Source organism: Dendropsophus ebraccatus, chromosome 4, assembly GCF_027789765.1.
Source record: "Dendropsophus ebraccatus isolate aDenEbr1 chromosome 4, aDenEbr1.pat, whole genome shotgun sequence".
In the NCBI taxonomy this organism is placed as follows: Eukaryota; Metazoa; Chordata; class Amphibia; order Anura; family Hylidae; genus Dendropsophus; species Dendropsophus ebraccatus.
In genome coordinates, this window is record NC_091457.1 from 29,533,672 (window position 1) to 29,559,998 (window position 26,327).

Genomic DNA, 26,327 nt, shown 5'->3' on the forward strand with positions numbered 1-26,327 from the left:
TTGTATACCTCTCTATTGGAAACTAACTATTCCCCCACCAATTTTCTTGGGGATCAACAAAGTCAATGAGTTGATGAGAATGGAAGACTTAATGTAGGACTCCAACTTCTCCAGGACTTGGTACGCCTGGACAGAGTTCAGGGATACTGCAGATTTTAGGTCGTTGCTCGGGTCTAATATGGCCTCTGAGGGTTAGATTGAGGTCTTCCTGACATTGGGCTGAACACCCATGCATGTTCACTTCCTGGGGGTCTAAAATATAACTAAAAAAAGTTGGACTTAAAAAATATATGAAAATAAAATTTAGCAGTGGAAAATTGTTACCATACACTTAGGAAAGCATGTGGAAGAAACTACGCCCCATTCATTCACCAGTAGCATTGCAATGTTGCCTACCATTTTCAGCAACATCATGGTGAACCCGTGCGGGGGGGGTTGACGTCATGCTTTCCTATGTATGAGAGACCGCAAAGTACATTGGTCCTGATGTTTAACAAGATGTTACAGCTTTGCACTGTTGTCATGCACCATCAGGGTCTTGGATTTGAGATCAAGCACTACACATCTGCATGTACACTGTATGTTTCCCCGTGCTGGTTTCCTCTGGGGTTTTGGTTTCCTTTTACACAAAATACTGATAGATTATTTCCTATGACATTTGCCCTAGTTCAAGTCTATAAGAGTGATTAGATTATAATCCCCACTGGGGACATGGGGACACTGCTTTACAATATTTTGGTGCTTAAAGGGGTTATCCAGTGCTACAAAAACATGGCCACTTTCTTCCAGAGACAGCACTACTCTTATCTCCAGTTCAGGTGTGGTTTCCAATTAAAGGGGTACTCCAGGGGTGGCTGAGGGAAAAGACGTCCACTTACCTCCCCGCGCCAGCGGCGGGTCCTGCATCGCGGCGCTCCGGTGCACCGTTCCCGGCCGCTTCCGGGTGTCTGACGCGGGCCCAAGATGTGACGTCTCAGGTTCGCTCAGCCAGTCAGTGACCAGTCACCCGGAAGCGGCCGGGAACCGGGCACTGGAGCGACGTGATGCGGGACCCGCCGCACTGGAGTACCCCTTTAAGCTCCTTTTACTTCAATGGAATTGAGGAGCAAAACCCTGCCCAAGCTGGAGACAAGAGTGGTGCAAAAGTGGCCATGTTTTTGTAGCGATTGAAAACCCCTTTAACATTAAAGGAGTTATCCAGCGCTACAAAAACATGGCCACTTTCTTCCAGAGACAACACGACTCTTGTCTCCAATTCAGGTTTGGTTTCCAATTAAAGGGGTTGTCCAACTGAAATCTTTTTCTTTAAAATGAACTGGTGTCAGAAAGTTTTATCGATTTGTAATTTACTTCTATTAAAAAAATCTCAGGTCTTCGAGTACATATCAGCTGCTGTATGTCCTGCAGAAAAAGGTTGTTTTATTTTCAGTCTGACACAGTGCTCTCTGAAAGATTTTCGTTGGACAACCCCTTTAATCTCTATTCACTTCAATGGAAATGAGTTACAAAATAGAGATGAGCGAACCTGGAGCATGCTCGAGTCCATCCGCACCCGAACTTTCGGCATTTGATGAGCGGTGGCTGCTGAAGTTGGATAAAGCCCTAAGGCTATGTGGAAAACATGAATATAGTCATTGGCTGTATCCATGTTTTCCAGACAACCTTGGAGCTTTATCCAAGTTCAGCAGCCCCAGCTAATCAAATGCCGAAAGTTCGGGTGCGGATGGACTCGAACCCGAACCCGGTTCGCTCCTCTCTATTACAAAACCCAACCCAAACTGGAGACAAGAGTGGTGCTGTCTCTGGAAGAAAGTAGCTATGTTTTTGTAGTGCTGGATAATCCTTTAGTCAATTAGTCAATGGGCTTTTCTCAGGGTGCGTTTACACAGAGACATTTATCTGACAGATTTTGGAATGGATTTGAAAAGAGGATAGATCCCAGTCTTTTCTTTATGACCTGATCTCTGTTTATAGTCTGTTCCTGGCTTTGGCTTCAAAGATCTGTCAGATAAATCTGTCTGTGTAAACGCACCATCAGTATAACATGGATCACTAAGCACACCAACAGGTGGCACTGCTAGCCAAAGGATGAATGTGTACTACATACTATGTTTACTTATGTTCCTCCACTAGGTGTCACTCTAAGGTAAGTACACTTATAACAAGGTATAGTTTAGCAACACTTATAGGCTATGTTCACACATAGGGTTTAATTAGTGCTATTTTGGAGCAAACTGCACAATCACTGTAAAATAGCGATATTTTACAGCAATTCGCAGCAACATAACATTTATTAAACAATATGTGTGAACACAGCCTTACACTTACATGCCCAAGGAGCTATTTCTGTGTGCACCATCTTGTTTCTGATGTATGAGGGCATTTCACCACAGTGGAATGTCACTATCTTGCAAAACTCTCTCAGACCAAGTTACGTGTAATCCAAGGATTCACTGTACTGTAATTTGAAGCAACTCTGTACCCACAATCTGCCTCCCCAAACCGCTTGTACCGTGAGATAGCTGCTTTTAATCCAAGGTCTGTCCCGGGGTCTGTTTGGCAGGTGATGCAGTTATTGTCCTAAAAAACAATGTTTAAATTTGCAGCCCTGTGTCAAATTGCCGTGGCCTAGAGTGTCTGTGCATTAGGCTTGCATCGCCCCTCTGTCCCTCCTTCCCGCCCTCTTCATCATAAGGAATGCTCCAGGCAGGTTTTCTACTATTCATCACCTGTGTGAGCACGGCACATGAGTTGGATCATTAAGTGCAGTGTTCAGACAAGTGATGAATAGGAAAAATTCTGCCAGGGCCATTCCTAATGGTGAAGAGGGTGGGGAGGAGGGTCGGAGAGGCGGTTCAAGCCTAGGGCACAGACACTCTAGGCCACGCCAGTTTGACACAGGGCTGCAAGTTTAAAAGTTGTTTTTTAGGACAATAACTGCATCACATGCCGAACGGACCCCAGGACAGATCTTGGATTAAAAGCAGCTATCTGACTGTACAAGCGGTTTGGGGGGGGACAGATTGTAGGTACAGAGTCGCTTTAAGGTCACATGATTATGTTTGATGTGCAGGTGACAAACGTTTAGAATAAACAATAAAAAATTCTGCACACTAATAAGAACGCTGTGTCTTTATTATTTCATATATATCTATTTAATAAAAATCCATATAAACTGTAGGACAATAAAGAAACATATACCTTTATATACATTAAGGGGTCATCAGAAAGTGCTTTGGAGGTGGTAAGAGGGAAGATGCACTATGAGAGCGTGGGGAAGGGGGTGTATAAATCTAAGGCACGTGGCTCTCCACTCAGCAGGTGCGGCTCTCATGTAAGGGTTGTGGCCCGGTGTCTGCATTGTTTGCATGGAATGAGACATTATGGAATAGAAAGCTTCATGTCACTGAGCGTAAGTTGCAGGATTGTCTACAGTGTAATTATTGCTAGTAGCATTTCATATAAATCAGGGATTCTCCATGTTTAAAGAAGCACTCCAGTAGAGATGAGCGTGACTCTAGCATGCGCGAGTGCGACCGGTTGGCATTTAAATACAGAAGGCTGACGAAGTTGGATGCAGCCACAAGGAGTCCCAAAAAACATGGATACAGCCTTGCTCGAGTCACACTGTATGGACTCACCCATTATATCACTGCTCTCCTGGTCAATTAGAGCAAGGAGATATTCTACCTTCATCTCTGTGAATGAAGGGGGGGCATATACAGAGGAACAAGGAGGATGGGACTGTATGGAGAGGGGTCTGAGCTGCCAGGACGGATCTCTAAGGGTGGGTTCACACTATGGAATCCACGCAGACACGTTCCGGCGGATTCCTTCGCTCGTATCGGATTCCTTCGATCGTGGTGGCGCGTATCTCTGCCCGTGCCATAGAAACCATTCTATGGCCGGGCCGATTCCCTCGTCTGCCAAAAGAATTGACATTCTATTCTTTCAGCTGACGGCGGAATTCGCCCGACCATAGAATGGTGTCCCTGGGAACTTATCCTGTGCAAATTCCATAGTGTGAACCCACCCTGAGGTGATGTTGTAATTCTGTAGTCAGTCAGTCACACAGAAGTCAGTAGAGCATATAATATAATGGGGGCCTGAGTGGGGAATACATACCCAGCTGCCATATTGAAAAGGCTCAATGTGTATGGATGTATTTGAGCTAAAAAAAAAAAAAAATGAATTAAACTTCAGGAATATTGCCATGTCAATGTCAATTGACATGTCAATTCTTTGGGTATGTGCAGACTACGGAATCTGGATGGAATACCTTCTGCGGATTCCGCAGCTCGTTCCCGCTGCACGCATCTCCGCCCGTGCCATAGACTCCCTTCTATGCACAGGCAGATTCCGTTGTCTGCCCAAAAATGAACCTATTCCGTAGTGTGCACAAACCCTAAGGGCAGAAAGCGGATCTGCTGCAGAAAATACTGCTCGAAAATTCTGCAGTGTGAACGACAGAGCGGAAATTCCATTGAACACAATGGGACATTGCTCTGTTCATATTTTACAGGAGGAATTTCAAGCGGAAATTCCTCTTCAATTTCTCGCCTATTCCTCTCTTTGGGTATGTGCATATTAAGGAGTCCAGGAGGATAACCAACCTCTCGCCCCCACTCGTGGGCATCTCTGTCCGTCCCATAGACTTCATTCTATTGTCAGGCGGATTCTGCTGTCCAAGTCAAGTCAATTCTTTGGGCCGACGGCTTAATCTGCCTGTGCATAGAATGAAGTCTATGGGACGGACGGAGATGTGTGGGAGCGGAGGAATCCACGGTGGGTTATCCACCTGGATTCGGTATTGTGTACATACCCTAAAGCTAATACTTTTTAGGCAGGGTTCACACTACGTATATTTGAGGCTGTATATTTCAGGCCTCATAGCAACCAAAACCAGGAGTGGATTAAAAACACAGAAAGGCTATGTTCACACAATGTTGAAACTGAGTGGATGGCTGTCATATAACGGTAAATAACTGCCATTATTTCAATAAAACAGCCGTTGTTTTAAAATAACAGCAAATATTTGCCATTAAATGAAGGCCATCCACTCAATTACAACATTATGTGAACAGATCCTTTCTGTGTTTTCAATCCACTCCTGGTTTTGGTTGCTATGAGGATCTGACTTGAGGACCAAATACAGCCTCAAATATACGTAGTGTGAACATAGCCTTAATATGTATAGATGTGCTATCCTTCACTCTTTAAAAAATCTGGAGACTTATACTATATATATATTCAAGATACAGTATATGAGGCACATTGTGAGTTTATTACTGCAGTATTATGTGTATTCGTGCTTCAGTAGTTAAGATGGTGTTAATACCTATGGCTCAGTCTTGAGCAGTATAGCAGTTTAAAGGGGTTGTCTGAATAAATATAAGGTGTGTATTCGGGCTGAGGTTGAGCTAAAAGTTAAGAGGGAAAAAAAAAAACTTTTACTCACCTGCTTCAACCCCCACAACATCTGTCCTGATGCTGAGTCTTGGCTGAGTAATGCATTCTGCTTTTGTTTTGACACACATCAAGAGCTGCTCAGCCAATCACTGGCAGAGATGGGTCACCATTAAAGCCAGTGATTGGCTGAGCGGTCACTTCCTTCATGTTAAAGGGTAGGGGATCAGGGCAGGTGAGTAAGGTTTTTTGTTTGATTGCTTTTTAGCCACAGCCCAGACACACACCTTTTATTATATCAGATACCACCTTAAGGGAAGCGGTGTAGGGGAATAAAAGGGAAATATGGTGAGCTTAAAGCAGCACAGCTAGCATGTCGGAAACTATTGGCTTTGTTGTACCGTACTAACATCTGGTTCTTTGACAATGGCGGCAGGCTGTTAATTTGTCACCAGTGCCAGCAGTTACCTGCGCGACTTTGGCTCAGAGTTACCTTATGTGACACTATTAAGTACAACAACAATGGATGTTTGCAGACACAAAAGTCATCACTGGTCTGTGTTCGCCAAGTAGTTCATCAAAGATTTGTGTATTAAGAGATGTCGCTCAGTGAGCAGCGTCTATGGAGGAGGTGGAGGACAGTGACTGGCTGCGAGGAATGGTGCCAGCTTTAACAACCCTCCACTGAAAGATGCTTGCGTCCTTTCCACCCAATGAGATGAGAAAATTATCATCGTGAGTGAAGCGAACATTGGTCACATGACTTCCATGACCCGAATAGACGTGACTTGGTGCCTATTGGAGACATATGTGATATGAATAATTAAAGACTTATATTACGCTTTCAATAATAGTCTTACATTGTAATTGGTAAAACGCTGTCAGGCTTTATACCTTAGGCTTATTGCAAGGATAGCGAAAGAGATGAACTTTACAGAAATCATCTGCAACTGAGATCATGGTCATCCCATGGGAGCGGGCGAGCGCATTAATATCTGTCCCGTCAGAGCCTTCTGGCCAAACCCCTATGAAAAAAAAAGAAACCATTTAGGTTCCTCCTCCTACAGGCTGTCAATGTGTAATACCTATAATACCAGTAGCTATATACAAGTCACTTACCAAACACGTGGTACCCTAGTACACATGTGTATGTCGCCCACTCACGATCTTTGTTTTTATAACGATTTCTGAGAAGTTTGCAGCCTCCAGTGATGTCCCCTTGATAGGAGGAGAATTGAAAAACATAAAAGTTAAGACAAGTCCGGCATCTCTTACAGGGAAAAATTCTTTATAAAGCGTATATTATTATATAATGCAAGGTTGTGAAACATCAGGTGGGCAGGACATCCAGCATGGGTCTACCTCATGTTATTGAGGCCCATCCCAACTCTAATCTACCAGCTAGGCACCCCCCTCAGGAGCACCTTCAACCCCCAGAAGGCAGACCCAACTCTGGGGCACAGCCACTCCATGCCCCTGTTCAGACTGCACAGTGCCTCCATTACCCTCCTCCTGCTGGGGCTCACCACTGGTACATTTTCACCCTGCCTGCCGTTACCTGACAGACAGGTGGCACTGCCAGGATCTTCTTCAGAGAAGGTACACTTCATACAGGTCAGCTCCTGACTCACCCAACTGCAGGCACCGTAACTCCACCACCTCCTGCTCCTGCTTCACCACCCACTTTGCACTGCTTTCGCCTCTGGAGACTGAGATCGAACTGAAGTGATCCAGGGATCCAACCTCCTTAACCCCCTTCAATCTATGTATCAGGACCCTGGCTCCTTTGTTGTGAGAAAGCTGGAAAGTGTATTCATAACAGAGAAGCCAGGGGCCGATACGGAGATTGGCGGGGGTACGAACGCTGGACCTCCCACAATCTCTTACTTGTTCCCTATCCTATGGATAGGGGCCGAGTAAATTTTTCCTGGACGACCTCTATAGGTTGAATTACACAATCTGCATAGATTTAAGATTTATTACATCTAAACCTACTCTGTTCTACCATTAGAGGGCCCTGTTACACCACACAATTGGCATGGACCCTGATGATGGTGGTGACCATATAAAGAATCGTCTATTGCTGCATCTATACCCGGATTTTAATTACTACTACAACAGACTCTGTGTGTTGCTAGTACTAGTGACTGTACCGCACATCTATCTACATGCAACGCATATCTATCTACCAACACAACCAGGTGTAGATTACTTCTGCCTCTTACTCCTTCCTCAAACAGATAGCTACCTGTCAATATGCCTACTACGTTCACCTACAAGGTCACAGTAAATGCTGCATTTCTAAAATAATTGCGGCCTCTTTCTGCCCTGGTTCTTCCAATTCTATATTGCCCCTTAATTCCGATAAAGTGGATGTCTGCTTCTCAAAGTATCCTATGCACAAAGTGCTATACTAGTCTGCGACACACTCACCTGCTCACAGAGGAACCAGCATTAATGATGAGCACTACAGGGTTGCATGTCTCAAACTAATCCAGGCCAATGTGCACAGAATAACAGACGACCCCTTTACCAGAAACTAGAGGTAACATGGAATCAGGGACAGGGACATATATATATATATATACAGAGCACTATGTATTTTAACATTACATTTAGCATTCAATGTGGGGGGGTCCCTTTAACTCTTGTTTGCTTGTGCAGTTTTTTGGTAATACTTCAGCAGCTAGGTGTAAGAATGCCAGCAACCACATTTGTAAAACACCTAAGGGTAGCTTCACATGTACAGTATTGCAGCTGATTTGACTAAATGAATGAACACAGCATTAAATCCGCACTGTAAAATCCGCAGCGGATCAGTGGATTTTTCAGTGCGGATTTAATGCTGTGTTCATTCATTTAGCCAAATCTGCTGCGTATCCACAGCAGAAAATCAGCTGCGATACGGTACGTGTGAAGCTACCCTAAGGGTATAAACCCACACACCGTATATGCAGTGTATTTACTGCTGCGATACGCAGCAGATACGCAGCAGATTAGATTTAAATAACTGAACAAAGCATCAAATCTGCTGCGTATTTGCTGCGTATCTGCTGCGTATACGGTGTGTGGGTTTGTACCCTTAGGCTAGGTTCACACTATGTAACTGTGCGGCTGTATTTGCGGCTGTAATTGTGCAGCGGTATTTTTGGTGGTTCATGCGTACGCTGGAAAGTATACGATATACGGCTGCACAGTGCACACTATGTATGAATCTACGGCCCTATCGTAAACGGACCCGTAAAAAATGAACAAGACCATTGTTTGCGGCTGGAAACGCGGCCGTGGATTGACAGGCGGTCCGTACGGAGTACTTCAAAAATAGCCGGCAATGGTGCCGATGCCGATGCCTCTAATAGTTAATATATTAAATTAATAAAACACATTTTCTTTGTAATAAAGTCCCTTTCGTTGTTCAATAATTTAATTCTAATGAATCCATCATTTTGCAATTAAATATACTGTTAAAATAAATATATTTATAAATAAATGTATATTTATATATATATTTATTTTTTGACAGTATATTTAATTGCACAATGATGGATTCGTTAGAATTAAATTATTGAACAACGAAACTGATTTTATTTCAACGAAAATGTGTTTTATTTATTAAATATTAATTAGTACAGGAAGCTCCATAAGCCGTTAATTCATATTGCTGGCAATAGAGCATTCTGTACTAATCATCACTTTACTTTAATTTAAAACATCAAATGTTTCTTCTAATTATGTTATCACAATAGCATTATTAGAAGAAACATTTAGAATTATATGTGCGCTCAGCTGATTGGCTGATCGACTGAGCGCACATATAATTAGCGGGTCCGCAGCACAGTGACTTCATTGTGCTGCGGACCAGCGAAGAGGATAGCGCTCTCCCCACCCCCTCCCCAGCACTGCACCCCTCCCAGCAAGGAAGGGGGGTCACTTAACCCCTTCCTTGCTGGGATGGGTGCAGTCTGACATCAGTCTGGCCCCCAAGGGGTTAAGGGGGATACAATTCATCCTCCCTTAACCCCTTGGGGACCAGACTGTAAGCAGCGATCTGTAAAGATGCTGCATACTGTAAGGAGCACAACACCGCTCACAATGATGGGTGTTGTGCTCCTGTTTGTGTGTTTTTTGTGTGTTTCTCCCTTTTTGTTTTTCAGATATCGGTATCCTGGGGATTACGTCGGATTCGGTGGACTACGTCGATGACCAGCGGTTGTTTGTTGTTGTTTTTTTAATAAAATGGTCAATGAGGGGTGTGGGGGTGTTTTTATTTTAATAAAAAAAAATTTTTAACTTGTGTCTTGTCTTTATTTCTTTACTTTATAGACTTAGTAGTGGAAGCCGTCTAATAGACGGAATTCATTACTAAGTTGGGGCCTAGTGTTAGCCGGTATAAAATGGCTAACACTAACTCCCTATTATTACCCCAGTACCCAATGCCACCAGGGGTACTGGGAAGAGCCGGGTGCCAGTGGTCCCGGAGCGTCAAAATTGGCGCTCCTGGACCGGGCGGCAGCAGGCTGGTAAGATTTAGGCTGGGGAGGGCCTAAAACAATGGCTCTTCCCACCCTGGTGTTACTAGACTGCTTTCGTTTGGTTTTTAACCCGGCTGGTTATAAAAATAGGGGGGACCCTATGCGGTTTTTTTAAATTATTTATTTATTTAAAAAAAACCACGCATAGGGTCCCCCCTATTTTTATAACCAGCCGGGTTAAAAACCAAACGACAGCAGCCTGGTAACACCAGGGTGGGAAGAGCCATTGTTTTAGGCCCTCCCCAGCCTAAATCTTACCAGCCTGCTGCCGCCCGGTCCAGGAGCGCCAATTTTGACGCTCCGGGACCACTGGCACCCGGCTCTTCCCAGTACCCCTGGTGGCATTGGGTACTGGGGTAATAATAGGGGGTTAGTGTTAGCCATTTTATACCGGCTAACACTAGGCCCCAACTTAGTAATGGATTCCGTCTATTAGACGGCTTCCACTACTAAGTCTATAAAGTAAAGAAATAAAGACAACACACAAGTTAAAAAAACATTTGATTCAAATAAAAACACCCCCACACCCCTCATTGACCATTTTATTAAAAAAAAAACAACAAACAACCGCTGGTCATCGACGTAGTCCACGGAATCCGACGTAATCCCCAGGATACCGATATCTGAAAAACAAAAAGGGAGAAACACACAAAAAACACACAAACAGGAGCACAACACCCATCATTGTGAGCAGTGTTGTGCTCCTTACAGTATGCAGCATCTTTACAGATCGCTGCTTACAGTCTGGCCCCCAAGGGGTTAAGGGAGGATGTATTGTATCCCCCTTAACCCCTTGGGGGCCAGACTGATGTCAGACTGCACCCATCCCAGCAAGGAAGGGGTTAAGTGACCCCCCTTCCTTGCTGGGAGGGGTGCAGTGCTGGGGAGGGGGTGGGGAGAGCTCTATACTCACCCCGATGTGTCCTCTTCGCTGGTCCGCAGCACAATGAAGTCACTGTGCTGCGGACCCGCTAATTATATGTGCGCTGAGCCGATCAGCCAATCAGCTGAGCGCACATATAATTCTAAATGTTTCTTCTAATAATGCTATTGTCATAACATAATTAGAAGAAACATTTGATGTTTTCATTAAAGTAAAGTGATGATTAGTACAGAAAGCTCTTTTGCCGGCATATGAATTAACGGCTTACTGGAGCTTCCTGTACTAATTAATATTTAATTAATAAAACACATTTTCGTTGAAATAAAATCAGTTTCGTTGTTCAATAATTTAATTCTAACGAATCCATCATTGTGCAATTAAATATATTGTCAAAAAATAAATATATATATAAATATACATTTATTTATATATATATTTATTTTAACAGTATATTTAATTGCAAAATGATGGATTCGTTACAATTAAATTATTGAACAATGAAAGGGACTTTATTACAAAGAAAATGTGTTTTATTGATTCAATATATTAACCATGAGAGGCATCGGCATTACTGCAGAGGATCGCAAACCCCGGTAATAGCAATTCATGTAAACTGTTTCCCTGCTTTCCCAGATGCATCCAGAGGTGTTTGCATCACTTTCTTAAGATTTTATTTGTTATTTTTAGTTGAAACAGATTTCCAAGTAAATGACCGTATGTTTTCAGCCGCATGTCTATTTTTTCCCACGGCCGTAGTTTCATCCGCACATTTACAGCCGCATAAAAAATACAGCCACACAGTTACATAGTGTGAACCTAGCCTTAAAGTGGAAAACTTCCATCTTTATCCATTAATGTTAAGATTGAAAAATATATTGCTCTCAATACTCACAGTATAGTATCTCATAGTCTCCGGAGTTTGACATGATGTAATTTCCATCTTTTGACCAGTCCAAATGTGTGATAAAGCTAGAGTGTCCCTATGGGAATAAAATAAAGAATAAGTGGCAATTCTACATTGGTCATGTGATAATCCTGGAGTCTGACTGCGGGGGCTCTGACCGCTGGGACAAGCGGCAAGACTGTCAACTAAATGTAAAACCTTTTATTTATTTATTTTTTAATTTAATCTTTATTAGGCCCCGTTCCCACTGAGCAAAGCTAGCGGAATTCCGCGACGGAATTGTCCGCCGCGGAATGCCGTTTACCCTCCCGCTCATAATGGGAGTCTATGGGAGGCGCGCGCTGCTGCTGCTCTGTACGCGCTGAAGAATGAACATGTTCATTCTTCAGCGCGGACAGGGCAGGAGCGCGCGCCTCCCATAGACTCCCATTATGAGCGGGAGGCTAACGGCATTCCGCGGCGGACAATTCCGTCGCTAGCTTTGCTCAGTGGGAACGGGGCCTAACAAATATACAATTAACATATCTTATAAAATCACTCACAATCATAATATTTCATAAATACCCCTTCCCACCCTCACAAGGAACAGTTACTCGTATATACCCTTAAACCAGTACAAAACCTATTCCTCCCGTGGAGTCACGAGAGGCTCCGAACTTAATTCACAATTCTTGTGGTAATGCTTATCTCTCCCCTACTTCCTCCTCCCATTAGCTGTACAATCTGCATTTACCTGCACTCGCGCAGGGTTCCTGCCCCCGCCCACCCGCGCGAGGGCCGCCCCTCCACCCAGGCAAAGCCGGACACATAACTGCACTACAAAACCTACTTCCATAAAACATATAATTCTAAATAAAAAATTAAAAAGTAAAATATATATTATTAATTTTTACATCAAAACAAAACACCACACAAATAAAAATAAATAAATAAATAAGTAAAATTCCTTCCTATCAAAATTGATTACCCTTTACATCCACGACCCTCTTCAGCAGATCAAGCCTGCGCAGCCTCCCTCATTCACCAGTTCATTCACACCCAGCGGGTCCACCAGACACCCACCTTCCCCAGATGGATGTCGGACCACCACCAGACCCCCTAGCACTTAAAACCCTTGTATAACACTAGGGAGGTCTCACACTTTTTCCATATTCCGCTGGTGGCAAGCCAACCATTTATTATAGTCAACCATGGCCCCCAAGAAATAAAATTTTGTTAACACAATCAACTCGGAGGCCACACCAAGGCAAATTCCACCTAAAGTCACTGAAATACAGGATATCCTACCTTTAATTATATTACAAAAAAAAAAATATCAAAACCATATACATGTCTGTCCGGCCCAGCCCCGGACCAAGGCGCAGCCCCCACCCGAGCGCACGCAGGCAGTCCCCCCCCCCAGGGCCGTCTTTCCCATTGGGCAGGGTAGGCGGCTGCCCGGGGGCCTATGACTCATGGGGGGCCCCAGTGGCAGCCGCCTACCCTGCAGAAAGGAAGGGAAGCTGATGAGCCACGCTGTGCCCCCCTCTCCCCAGTACATTACAGGGCCGCACTGACGCTGCGCACTGCCCCAGCGCTCTCCTCTCCTCACATAAATAAGCTGCAGGGCCGGTCTGTGATGTGGGCGGCTGAAGCTCCCCCCTCCATTAAGCCCCGCCCCCTGTGGACTGGTCCCATGTTCCTCCTGGCCTGGGACTTCCTGCCCCCAGCAGGCCTTGGGATGGTTATGTGTTGGGCCTCACAGCAGCTGCAGCCTGTGCTGCCATAGCAGGAGATCAGCAGTGTGGAGAGCAGGAGGCTACAGGCTGCTAACCTACAGCTACAGGGCTTCCTGACCATCCCCCTCCTGTCCTGGGCTCCACTGCAGGAAATGTCAGGTACCTGGGGCTGTAGATAGCAGGGAGGTCGGGACAGAGAAGAGGGAGGAGTGTGCAGATCTGGGCAGGGAGAAGAACACACACACACACCCCTACCCCTGTTCCCCCATAGCTGCCCCCTCTCCCCCAGGCTGCTTTGCCCCTGTTCACCTGTAGCTGATCTGTACCTCCCAAGCTGCAATGTGCACCCCCTCCCCCCCAGACTGCTGTGTTCTCCCCTTCAGGCTGCTGTACCCCCATACACTTGAGGCTGATGTACCCCCCCCCCCCCCAGACTGCATGTATGGCCAGGTTTGCACTATGTAAAAACAAGCCTAACATGTGTAAAGATTATTTATATATATATATATATATCGTTACACATGTTAGGCTTGGTTCCTATTTGTGGTTTTGTTTTGTTTTTTCTGCTCCTGAGCATTAAAGGAGAGGAATGACCCCCCCACAGATGCTGCAAAACTGCTCCAGACAGAAGGATACACACATACAGAACAATATGCATCCATACAGAACGATGCACACCCATACAGAACCATACAATACAATATACACCCATACAGAGCCATACAGTACAATATACACCCATACAGAACCATACAGTACAATATACACCCATACAGAACCATACAGTACAATATACACCCATATAGAATTATACAGTACAATATACACCCATACAGTACAATATACACCCATACAGAACCATACAGTACAATATAAACCCATACAGAACCATACAGTACAATATACACCCATACAGTACAATATACACCCATACAGAACCATACAGTACAATACACACCCATACAGAACCATACAGTACAATATACAGTACACCCATACAGAACCATACAGTACAATATACACCCATACAGAACCATACAGTACAATATACACCCATACAGTACAATATACACCCATACAGAACCATACAGTACAATACACACCCATACAGAACCATACAGTACAATATACAGTACACCCATACAGAACCATACAGTACAATATACAGTACACCCATACAGAACCATACAGTACAATATACACCCATACAGAACCATACAGTACAATATACACCCATACAGAACCATACAGTACAATATACACCCATACAGAACTATACAGTACAATATACACCCACATGGGGCTGCACAGCACAAGGTTGGGGGTAGGGGGGATGCAGGGAATTGATCTTGGGTCGGGGGGCCCAGTTCACAGCTATGCCCAGGGGCCCATTGTTTTGTTAAGACGGCCCTGCCCCCCCCCCCCCCACGACCACCCTCTTGATCTTCCCCTTAGTTAACACCAAAATTCCAGAGCCTCTCGTGTACTCCACAGGTCACAATCTTTTATAAGAATCATGGAAAACCTACACCACTGGTTCTTACTAAGCCACTTACTCAAGCCATTAAACGGGTGTATTTCTTTTCTGCATATATTATTTTACGGTCAAATTATCAACTGTCGTACGCCTTTGTTACCATAACCCAATACTGTTTTACCCGTTCATTTGACTAGACTTGGGCGTTTCTAACTCTTTATCACACCCCAGAATCCGAAAAAAAAAACTGTGCCACATATCGCAAACCATACGAGTGCCAAAATTTCCATTCCTTAATTTTCGCCAACTCTGGCAAAATGAAGATTATTAAACATGGGGGTGCATTGAGATACACCCCTAGGCTCGATTACTTTCTTTGCTTTCACTCAAACTCTGTCCGCCATAGTGAACAAGGGGCATTGATCTACTCTCCCGCAAATCTATCATCCGCAAATAATGATATTTTTTCCTCTCTCTCTGAGAGGCGAGAGAGGGCAACCCTGTCTCGTTTCCCGACCAAGAACAAACTGCTCCGATAGGTCGCCATTAACCAACACTGCTGCCCTAGGACTACGATACATTATTTTTAACAGCTGTATGAATCTAGGTCCAAACCCATAACCCTTTAAAAGTACCCAGAGGAACAACCACTCCACCCTGTCAAAGGCTTTAATCGCATCCAATGACAGGATGGAGCGGTCATCCCCCCAACCCCCCTGCAGATTCCCAAACAACCGCCGAATATTTTCCGCTGTAGAGCGACCAGGCATAAACCCACACTGATCCCTAGAGACCAACCCCTCTACCACTCTCACGAGTCTGTTTGCCAAAATCTTGGCTAAGATCTTTACATCCGAGTTCAGCAGAGAGATTGGTCTATACGATCCTGGATCTAGTTCTTCTTTCCCTGGCTTCAACAGTATAGTAATTGTTGCTTCATACATTGAGGCCGGGAGGTCCCCCAATTCCACAATACTATTGAATAAATCCTTTAACTTAGGTACCAGTACCATGCCAAACTCTCTGTAAATTTCATAGGGGATACCATCTGGCCCGGAGGATTTAGAACAAGGGGCCTCTCTCACCACCCTCCAGATTTCATCATCCGTAATCCTTGCTTCCAACATGTTTTTATGTATCTCCGAGAGCTGTGGCAGTTCACAAGAATTCATATAATCCTCTACTTCCTTATTCCCCACTGATAATTCTGTGGTATACAACTCACTATAAAATTTGCGGAATACCTCTTTAATCCCCTCATGGGACTTCTCAATAACCCCTCTATCATTACGTATTGCCAGAATTCTTGTGGGACCTGCTTTACCCCTTAGCATGGAGGACAGAAGTCTGCCAGGCCTGCCACCCTCTAGGTATTTCTGTTACCCCTGAAAAAACAAGGTACTATCGGCCCTGTTCTCTAAGATTAACTTATATTTTCCAACTTGCCTCTTCCCACTCTTTTTTGTCTGATTCCAACTTAGACTGTACAAAGCGAGCCTCCATTCTTTTAACTGACTCCTTCCCCTCTTCCTCTTCCCCTCGTAACTCTCTCTTAGATCTAGATGTCCTCTATAGCAGGAGTCAACTAAATGTAAAACCTTATGATGAATCTGAGGATGTCTTGTACGGGACCAGATCAGATCTGGCATTTATTACCACATGCCATAAATGTCTAATGGATTTGGGTTGTACCTGTGGGACCCACATCTATCTCCAGAACTGGGGTCCCCAGCCACCGTCCTGCCTGGTAGGAAGCTACTGGTTACTGTATCCAGGCATGAACTGAAAAGAGAGGCAGCCTGGATTACAAAACAGCTGAAATCAATGTGTTACACTACTACCATAGAAGTGAATGGAAATTTTGGAGACGGCATAGATCACCTCCTCTATAACCTACTGCCTCTATAACCTACATTTCTTCTACTTGAGTTATGGAAACAGCAGAAGACAGTGGGATCAGCTATTTCTATAGCGACCTCCCTGTCCATAAATGTCTCAGATTGGAATAACCCTGTAAATATGGTTTCATGTTACTATGGCCCAGGAAAGGCTGTTGTAACCTGGGGGGGGGGCACTGTACTACATCTTATGACTCAATTCTAAAATTAGTGTTAATGCAGATCATGAACTATGGCAGGATCATAAGAGGATGAGAAAAACTAAGTATAAAGCATGATAACTCACCACACACTTTCCATATCGTGTGTACTGCTGCGTCCTCTCATACACACAGCTATCCCCCTCTCCTTCAGGACTTTCACCTTCTTCATGGGAGCTATATTTCTCTTCTACAGAGCTGTCACGAGAATAATCCTTATGATCCTTCTGGCCTGTGCTGTACATGTAGATTACATTATCATGAGAGCCAATGGCAAGGAAGTTTCCATCTATAAGAGAGGACAAAAAAAACACAGTATAAGGAAAACCATGCAGCGTGGAAGAGGACAAAATAGGAGCAGATAAAAGAAAGGTTTCATCTACGAGGTAGAGTTTTAAACATGGAACTGCTTGACATTTCCATGGGATGATCCTTGCAGAAGGAGATGGTTCTTTTGGTCAATGGGGGACTTAAAAGATACATACTTGGAATACAAACTGTACAATGCATTTTTTTATATCATAAAGCAGCACGTATGTCCTCTTTTCCTCACCTGGAGAGTATCGGACCACAGAAAGCTGCTCATTTCCATCAGAGTGCACAGATAGAATCTTGCTGCACTGCAGATCCAGGACCAGCCACCTGTAGGGGAGGAACATGTGGCTATAACACACAGTGATGTCTAAAGGAGTCATAAAATGTTACCACTATGCGAACAAAGCCTTAAAGGGTACCTATCATTTCAATACATTTCTGACAAGTTATAACAACATGTCAGAAGTGTGTATTAGTGGGGGTCCGGGTGCTGAGACCCCCTCTAATCGCTAGAATGAAGAGGCAGACATGTTTAGCAGCACGCACTCTGCCACTTCATCTCCGCTCAAAACTGCTAAAATTGCTAGTCGACAGAATTATAATGGAAGCCTATGGAACTTCTGACCATTCCGTCTACTGGAAGTTCCATAAGCTTTCATTATAACCATAGACCGCTCGCATTAGCAGTTTATAGAAGCGATGATTCGTTGTAGCAATTGGCAGGGGTCTCAGCACCCAGACCCCACAATACACATGTTGCTATAACAGGTCAGAAGTGTGTTTAAATGATAAAAACACTGAAAGTCAGAGACAGAAGATTACAGCCGCTAGCACGTAACACATGGAAAATTATATGGAGATACAAAAGAATAGATGTGTTATAGAAAGACAAAAGAAAAAGTGAGAAATCGATTTATGTTCTTACTTTCCTGTACTCAGACCCACACAAACTTCTCTTCCATTAGGATGGAAATCTGCACACAAACCAGGATCCTATAAGAAAGAAATGCTATAAGTGTGGCCGTATGTTTCTGCAGAATGGCCTGATCTTCTAAACAAAAAGCAAAAATTGCAACAGCAACCTACAGATGCAAGTACATACACCATGCGGATACACCAAGTTACACAGGAAAATCAAGTAGTATAATGGTCAGCACTCCGACAAGAATTGTTGAATACGTCTCTTGGTTGATTAACCTGTAGGTTGAGCATGTAAGAGGTGCCCCTGGACTCCGGGGTTCATGACATAAAAAATGGAGGACTGGTTCTCCTCAGCTCTAATCAGATGTGTAGCGTGTGTGGAATGTTTCCTCTCAGGATGCCGGCCCAGGTGTTTATAACATCTACCATTGCTCCTCACATGGATTGAAACTTTGCCACACAGCAACTAAGAGACCATGATTAAGAGGGTTCAAAATGCGTTGGTGTATAATAAGGAATAAGGTATTTTTCATAAAGTAAAATACCTTTCTGACAGTATCCTGAATTATAACAGCACAGCTAAAACGTGATGTGAACAACTCCTTAGAGGAGTTGCTTTTGCTCATATCCACATCTAAAGGTGATCACTTTTTTTCGTTTTTTGTACTATGATGAACCCTAGAGGGGTTCCTAAAGAGAACCTGTCATCACTTTCATTCTGAACCGCCAGTCATCAGGGTAATCCTCAGCAGCCTTCACTGATAGATCTCTTTTTTTTTTAGCATAGGGAAAGATCTAACAACCAAAGCCAGTATAGTAGGCAAAAGCCACCGGTGACTGCCTTTATAACTCGTAGTTCAGGTCTTGTTACCAATCTTTGTGAGTGTTCCTCTGCTCCGGATCGTAGAGGGTAGCCCTGAATAGAGGACACCCCCGTCCTCCCCATTATGAAGGCTCTATGCTCTAGTAGGACACATGGGGGGATTTCTTTATGAAAAAAAAAACCATAAAAACTAAACAATAATGTGACGTGTTCAGCTAAGTTAGTCTCACCTCCAGTACACATGTCCAGTTCAGTGAATGGTCACTACCATTCCAGATACACAGCTGCTTGTCATGCCCACAGGTCAGAAAAATATTCTGAAATGGATGTGTAGCCAGACCCCACAATTCATCTGTGTGCCCCTGCGGAAAACAATGTACACACACACAAGGTAATGGGAATGTTCCTGACAAGGCTATTGGGCTCATGCACATAATGGAGAGGACTACTTATTGTCCTTGTCATTCAGGAGGATAGCTCTGGATCAGCTGCACGGAACAATGTCAGTAATACATCATTCTGTTCAGCTTCTCTGTCACTAGTTAATACTACACTTAGATAGGACAGCAGGCACCTACTGACAGAGTCTCTTTTAAGAAAAAACTTCTGACAAGTCATAGAGACTGGTCAAACGGTTTATTCGGTTTACTCTTTCTAGCAATTGGTAAGGTTCTCAGCACCCAGACTGGTGCTGAGAACCTTACCAATTGCTAGAAAGAGTAGGAAGAAGCACTCAGCTAAGCACTTCCCTCTCTATCTCTTACCTCGCTGCAGGAGACAGGTTCTATAGAAAGTCTATGGAGCAGTGAGGGGAGAGAGAGATGGGAGGAGTGCTTCTCCTGGAGTCTAAACACCCAGACCCCGACTAATTAAAATTTTTCACACGACCCTATGACATGTCAAAAGTTTTTTTGTCACTTTAAATTAGTGTGTTAGGAATTCTCCAGTATGTAGAAATAAAGCCTAACTTATGGCTGTAATATACCATAACATAGAAAACTAAAACTGTTAAGCAGGCTTTATAAAAGGAGATCTATTGGTAATGCATGTTAATGTGCATGTCCATCCATGTGGGATCAATAAGAAGACTTTGTTGTGGATTAAAGCTTCAATCACTCTGGCACAAGAGTCTTCACCGGAAAATATGAATTAATTCCAGAAGGAGAAGAGTGAAGTATTCCCAGATATTTGAAGAATCTCTTCCCATCTTCTTTTGTCTGGGATACAGTCCAGTTCTTGCAATTAAGCTAAAAGTAGAATAAATCCTCTGGACACTAGTAAGCAAGAAACCTAAACTAGATATATGTCATTTGTATGTCTTTCGCAAGGCTGGGTTCACACAGAGCAGTAGCACGTCTGTATGGTTTGCACAGGTGATAGAACCATTGTGGTTTGCCCCTGTGCATCAGTGCCGCTATGTATGAACTATAAACCCATCCGAGAGATATCTGGACAGACAGATAAATTATTTGAGAGCAATTCTACTATTAGTGATATAAGGAATTATAGAAAAAAACATATAAACATTGCAGCTCAACTGCAGCGTCAGGTGCTCCTCAGTGTATGTCGAACAACAAGATTTCTTCTAGTCTGGTCTTTAAGGATTACATTTCTGTGATGTTTCGAATTGCTCTCATTCCATTATCTGCATATCCCTCACTAGTGCGCTGTTCACAGGCCATTTCCTTCTGTCTTCTATAAGACTAAGATTCCTATGATGTTTGGGCAGAGCTCTGTTCACATTCTCTTTATGTTATGCAGAATCCTTGCAGGCCCCTGGAGTCACTGTATTGTAATGCCTTTGGTGAGTTCTCTCTAGTACTCTGTGTCATTCCTGTTCACATTTTTGGTTCTTTCAAATGTTTCAGTCAAACCTGTATAACTGGTGTAAATCCTTGTTCCAGAGACCCCTTCAGAAGAGCATTCTTCGTAGTACCAACCAGCAGTTCTCCTTCCAAGCCTTCTGCAATGGATCGTACAGCCCCATACTGCTCAGGAATCTGAGTAACACAGAGTACAACCATGATGGAGTAATTTGGCCGATTATCGCTCTGTTTAATAGAGACAACGATCAGCTGATGAAACGATCATCCGCTGATCATTGGTTTAGGTTTTGACGTAAAATCGCTGGGTGCCGACAGCTGACAACTGCCCAAACACCTAATGCCTTACCTCTCCCCGCTCCTGGTCTTCTCTCCTGCGTTCCACAGCTTCCCCGTTCTGGGCGGCAGCTGCATCTGAGCGGCCTGTCAGCTGACAGGCCGCTCAGCTAATCACAGGCCGCAGCGGTCCCAGGATCAGGAAAAAGCGGAGCACAGGAGAAAAGACTGGGAGCCGGGAGAGGAAAGGTATAAGGTGTTTGGGCAAGTGCTGAATAGACCTTGCAAACGATGTCCATGCATCCTGTACTGCCCGATTATTGGACAGTCTAATAGGTCTGGTAAACAAGTGTCAATCTAGCAGATCGGCGATCGTTTACTAAAATGATCGGCCCGTAGTCAGCCAGTGTAATAGGACCCTAAGATGATAGACACCAAAATCAATATCTTTCTTCCCTCTTTGCATGATTGCTTACCTCATACTCCTTAAGCTGGCTCAATGTCTCGCTCCATAATACCAATCGCCTGTCCTTCCCTCCAGAACTGAGCACACAGCCTCCCCGGAGAGCTGCCATTGCTGATACACTACCATCATGTGCACGAGTGTGACGCGATATCTGATAGGTATCTGTGACACAGGAGATAACGTTATCGATGAAGAGGGAGGAAAACTGTATCATCAGTAATAGGTTGTATAGAGATGGTATTGGCCATAGACATGATGCCAGTCAGTAAGGGTATACATGAAAAACAGGTAAAATATATATTTTTTCAGATGACAATAAAATAATAATAATATATAATAATAAATAATGATACCACTACTGGACAAAAAAATAAATAAATAAATTAAAGCGTGAAAGATATTTACTTAGAAACTGCCATTAGTCTGGACACATTATTCTTTATACCATAGACATTACAGCAGGGGTGGGGAACCCGCAGCTCCCCTGTGATGCGCGCCGCTCTGGAGGAGGAAGGAGCCGGCATACACAGCATCCTCCGGTGTCTGTGACAGCTGCCGGACACAGGAGGATGCTGTCTATGCCGGCTTCTTCCCCAACAGAGCGGCGCGTGTCTTCAGTCTCCTGCGGGCCGCGCGCGATGACGTCATTTCATCGCGCGCCGCCTGCAGGAGAAAGACCGGCACAGAGGACCTGGGACAGAAGAGGACATGGGCAGCGTGGGAACGGAGGTAAGGTGAGTGGGATGTTTATTTTTTTTATTTGGGGGTTAACTAGGCCACCAGGGACATGCCTGATGGGGGTTAACTAGGCCACCAGGGACATGTCTGATGGGGGTTAACTAGGCCACCAGGGATATGCCTGATGGAGGGTTAAATAGGCCACCAGGGACATGCCTGATGGGGGTTAACTAGGCCACCAGGGACATGCCTGATGGAGGGTTAAATAGGCCACCAGGGACATGCCTGATGGGGGTTAACTAGGCCACCAGGGACATGCCTGATGGGGGTTAACTAGGCCACCAGGGATATGCCTGATGGGAGTTAACTAGGCCACCAGGGACATGCCTGATGGGGGTTAACTAGGCCACCAGGGATATGCCTGATGGAGGGTTAAATAGGCCACCAGGGACATGCCTGATGGGGGTTAACTAGGCCACCAGGGATATGCCTGATGGGGGTTAACTAGGCCACCAGGGACATGCCTGATGGGGGTTTACTAGGCCACCAGGGACATGCCTGATGGGGGTTAACTAGGCCACCAGGGGCATGCCTGATGGGGGTTAACTAGGCCACCAGGGACATGCCTGATGGGGGTTAACTAGGCCACCAGGGACATGCCTGATGGGTGTTAACTAGGCCACCAGGGACATGCCTGATGGGGGTTAACTAGGCCACCTGGGACATGACTGATGGGGGTTAACTAGGCTACCAGGGACATGACTGATGGGGGTTAACTAGGCCACCAGGGACATGCCTGATGGGGGTTAACTAGGCTACCAGGGACATGACTGATGGGGGTTAACTAGGCCACCAGGGACATGACTGATGGGGGTTAACTAGGCCTACCAGAGGCATCACTGGGGGGGTTAACTAGGCTACCAGGGACATGACTTGGGGGTTAACTAGACTACAAGGAGCATCACTGGGGGGGGGGTTAACTACAATAGCAGGGGCATCACTGGGGGTTAACTACAATAGCAGGGGAACTAGGGGAACAATACTTTGCCTTGCCCTGGGTGCTGCAAACCCACGCTACTAACTGCCGCACACGGTATGCGGCCCTCGAATGATTTTATTAATGCCCGACCGGCCCTCGACATGGAAAAGGTTCCCCACCCCTGCATTACAGTTTACAATCCTATAGTCATTTAAATCAAGTACAAAGTCATTTTCATATCTCACCCTTTGCTCCTTTGCCTAATGTCCGTGTATCTGCTGCACTTCTGGCCCAGGTTAGTATCTGTCCCTCTGAGTCTCCAGTAAGGACGTCCCCAGTTCGGTCGAATAGCACACACTGGACGTAGCGAGGCTTTTTATACTTCTACAAGGGCCAAAAACAAATATGGAGTAAGAAGAGTGTCAATTTTAAAGTGTCCCTGTCACTTTAAAAACTTTTACATGTCACACGACAAGTTTTCATATTGTTCTAGTGTTCATATTCCAAACAATCATTAGCACACAATAGACAAAAATAACCAATTAGCACTACTCCCGTTGTTGTATATGGATGTCATATGTGACTATATATATGGATAACATGAGGCTTAGTGAAAACACAGTTTCTGGGGTTTTTACTAAGCCCCATGTTCCAAAATCCGGAAGAAAGAAATACAAGAGGGCACTCACCATGTCATGGTTCCCTTATTCCTTAGACATCATGCATTAGATATCATAGCAGACAGTGAGGACGCCAAACACCTCCAGTGATCATGCGACAGCTGTTTCGCATGTGCGATGTCAGGAGAAACGCACATGCACGAAACTGTCTCATGATCACTGGAGGAGTTTGGTGTCCACCCGTCTGCTATGATGTCTAATGCATGATGTCTAAGGAATAAAGGAACCACAACATGGTAAATGCTCAACCATCAATCATTAGATAGAGTCGGGATGAGCACTCAGCTCACTGAATTTCCCATCTCACTGCAGGAGATGGGCTCCATAAACTTACAATGGAACCTGTCTTTTGCAGCAAGACAAAAAGTGCAATAAGTAAGAGAGAGAAGCACTCAGCAATGCGCTTCTCCACCGTGGCAGGTCTGATCATCCAAACCCCATCAGATCAAAACTTCTGACGTGTTTGTGTGATGTGTAAGAGGCTAAATTAAGGCACTTACCCCAAAAATGCCCTGTTTCTTATTAAGTGAGGCACCGCTCCAGCTCCAGAAGTGAATATGTGACTTTCCTACAGTGACAATGTAAGAGCTGTCCACCGGGTTAAAAGCAACGCAAAGCACTGGCTCATTCGTGCACTTCAGGATAAAAACAGTAACATAGCATGAATATTACAGATAATACTACAATTAAAAAATAAAAACTATCAAACTGGAAAAAGTTAAAAGACAACTGCCTATAGTCTTTTAAAGCATTGTTAAAGGGGTTATGCTAACATGGGAAATGATCCCTTATTCACAGGATAGGCGACCCATGTTGAGGGTCCAGTGCTTGTTTAGAAGCCCCAAGAGAAGGAATGGGGCACTGGGCTTGTATACATGTTGCTGCTCCATTTATTCAGGGACATTTGACCTCCGTTCTTGGGAGAGGTGGGAGTCCCAGCAGTCAGACCCCCACAGATCAGTCAGATGTTGGGATTACCCCTTTGATATGTTCACCATTCCCTACTTCTCCCTTATCTCTCATAGGGCTCAGTAACGTCTCTGACTATTCTGCCTGCTCAGCCTGAGTGCAAGAGGTTACGGCACAAGGCATAACCCATATGTCATCTTGCAAGCACAAGAAAAAATCCCCATAAAACTATGTTTTTTGCCAAGGTTATCCGGAAACCATTGTAATTTACTGTATTATGAATCATCAAATAAACCACAAGGCGGTGATATCAGTAATGCAGGAGCTACCGGCAGCTTAAAATTCCAGGAAATACTGTAAGCCAGGGACAAGGCTATGAAGGCCAGCAGAAGTTAGATCGGTGAATGTAGAATGAAAGCAAACTACAAGTTTTACCAAAAAAATGTAGAAGTTTGATTCATCAAACCTTTGTTTCTGCAATCTTGTTTCCTTTCGCTGTGTCCCAGATTGATAACACATGATCATTGCTGTCATCAATAACGCCAAGGTATGAGCCACAGTCCTGTAAAAAGATTAGCCACACTGAAAGATTGGTCATATTGTACCCAATGATGCTTTACATCAAATGCGTCCCTGGTGTATGCAATGAAGAAGATGCAGATTTTATCAAATCACTCATAAAAATCTGCACCTCTTCTGTGGTGTATGGTCCGCTCGACCTGATGGGGGGGCAGAGGGGCACGGCAAGGTGCAGCCTGGTTCACGTGCACGGCACCGGTTTATTCGCAAGGACTGGCCCGCCAGCCCCCAGTGTGAGGAAACTCCCCCCTCCCCGCTGTGACCCTGCTCCATTAGAATTGAAGGCGCCGTGTCACAGAGGGGAGATCATCACACTGGGGGGGGGGAGGGGGCCCTAGCCCTATGCAGGAACTAAGCAGCAGTTTAGAAAAAAGGGCCATGTCACCAGCATCCCGGCGCCGGCCAATTCGTATGAAACACCACAAAAAACACCAGCGAAAATCTTTTTCTTTCAAATCAACTGGTGTCAGAAAGTTATATAGATTTGTAATTTCTATTAAAAAATCTCAAGTCTTTCCATACTTATAAGCTGCTGGATGTCATGCAGGAAATGCTGTTTTATTTTCAGTCTGACACAGTGCTCTCCGCTGACATCTCTGGCCGAGTCAGGAACTGTCCAGAGCAGGAGAGGGAGAGGATTCATAGAAAACTGAGACAGAGTTCCTGTCTCGGCCAGAGATGTCAGCAGAGAGCAGTGTCAGACTGAAAATAAAACACCAATTCCTGCAGGACATATAGTAGCTGATAAGTATGGGAAGACTTGAGATTTTTTAATAGAAGTAATTTATAAATCTAAATAATTTTCTGACACCAGTTGATTTGAAAGAAAACAATTTTTGCAGGACAGCCCCTTTAAGGCC

The 26,327-nt window shown here is 44.5% G+C and overlaps 1 protein-coding gene across 2 annotated transcripts in view; it reads right to left on the reverse strand.

Moving 5' to 3' along the window:
• Positions 1–5,190: 5,190 nt before the first annotated feature.
• The window catches only part of EML3 (EMAP like 3), a 69,929-nt gene continuing 48,792 nt past the window's right edge, over positions 5,191–26,327 (reverse strand). For both annotated transcript variants that reach the window (XM_069965391.1, XM_069965390.1), the window contains exons 11-23: positions 25,355–25,450; positions 24,480–24,614; positions 23,545–23,683; positions 21,653–21,804; positions 20,952–21,077; positions 19,308–19,439; positions 18,259–18,326; positions 17,572–17,660; positions 17,105–17,307; positions 11,714–11,801; positions 6,526–6,624; positions 6,301–6,431; positions 5,191–6,201 (exon numbers count right to left, since the gene is read on the reverse strand). In XM_069965391.1, coding sequence (XP_069821492.1) covers positions 6,013–6,201; positions 6,301–6,431; positions 6,526–6,624; positions 11,714–11,801; positions 17,105–17,307; positions 17,572–17,660; positions 18,259–18,326; positions 19,308–19,439; positions 20,952–21,077; positions 21,653–21,804; positions 23,545–23,683; positions 24,480–24,614; positions 25,355–25,450 — 1,647 coding nt within the window. In that variant the 3' untranslated portion in view covers positions 5,191–6,012. The remainder of the gene's footprint in view (positions 6,202–6,300; positions 6,432–6,525; positions 6,625–11,713; positions 11,802–17,104; positions 17,308–17,571; positions 17,661–18,258; positions 18,327–19,307; positions 19,440–20,951; positions 21,078–21,652; positions 21,805–23,544; positions 23,684–24,479; positions 24,615–25,354; positions 25,451–26,327) is intronic.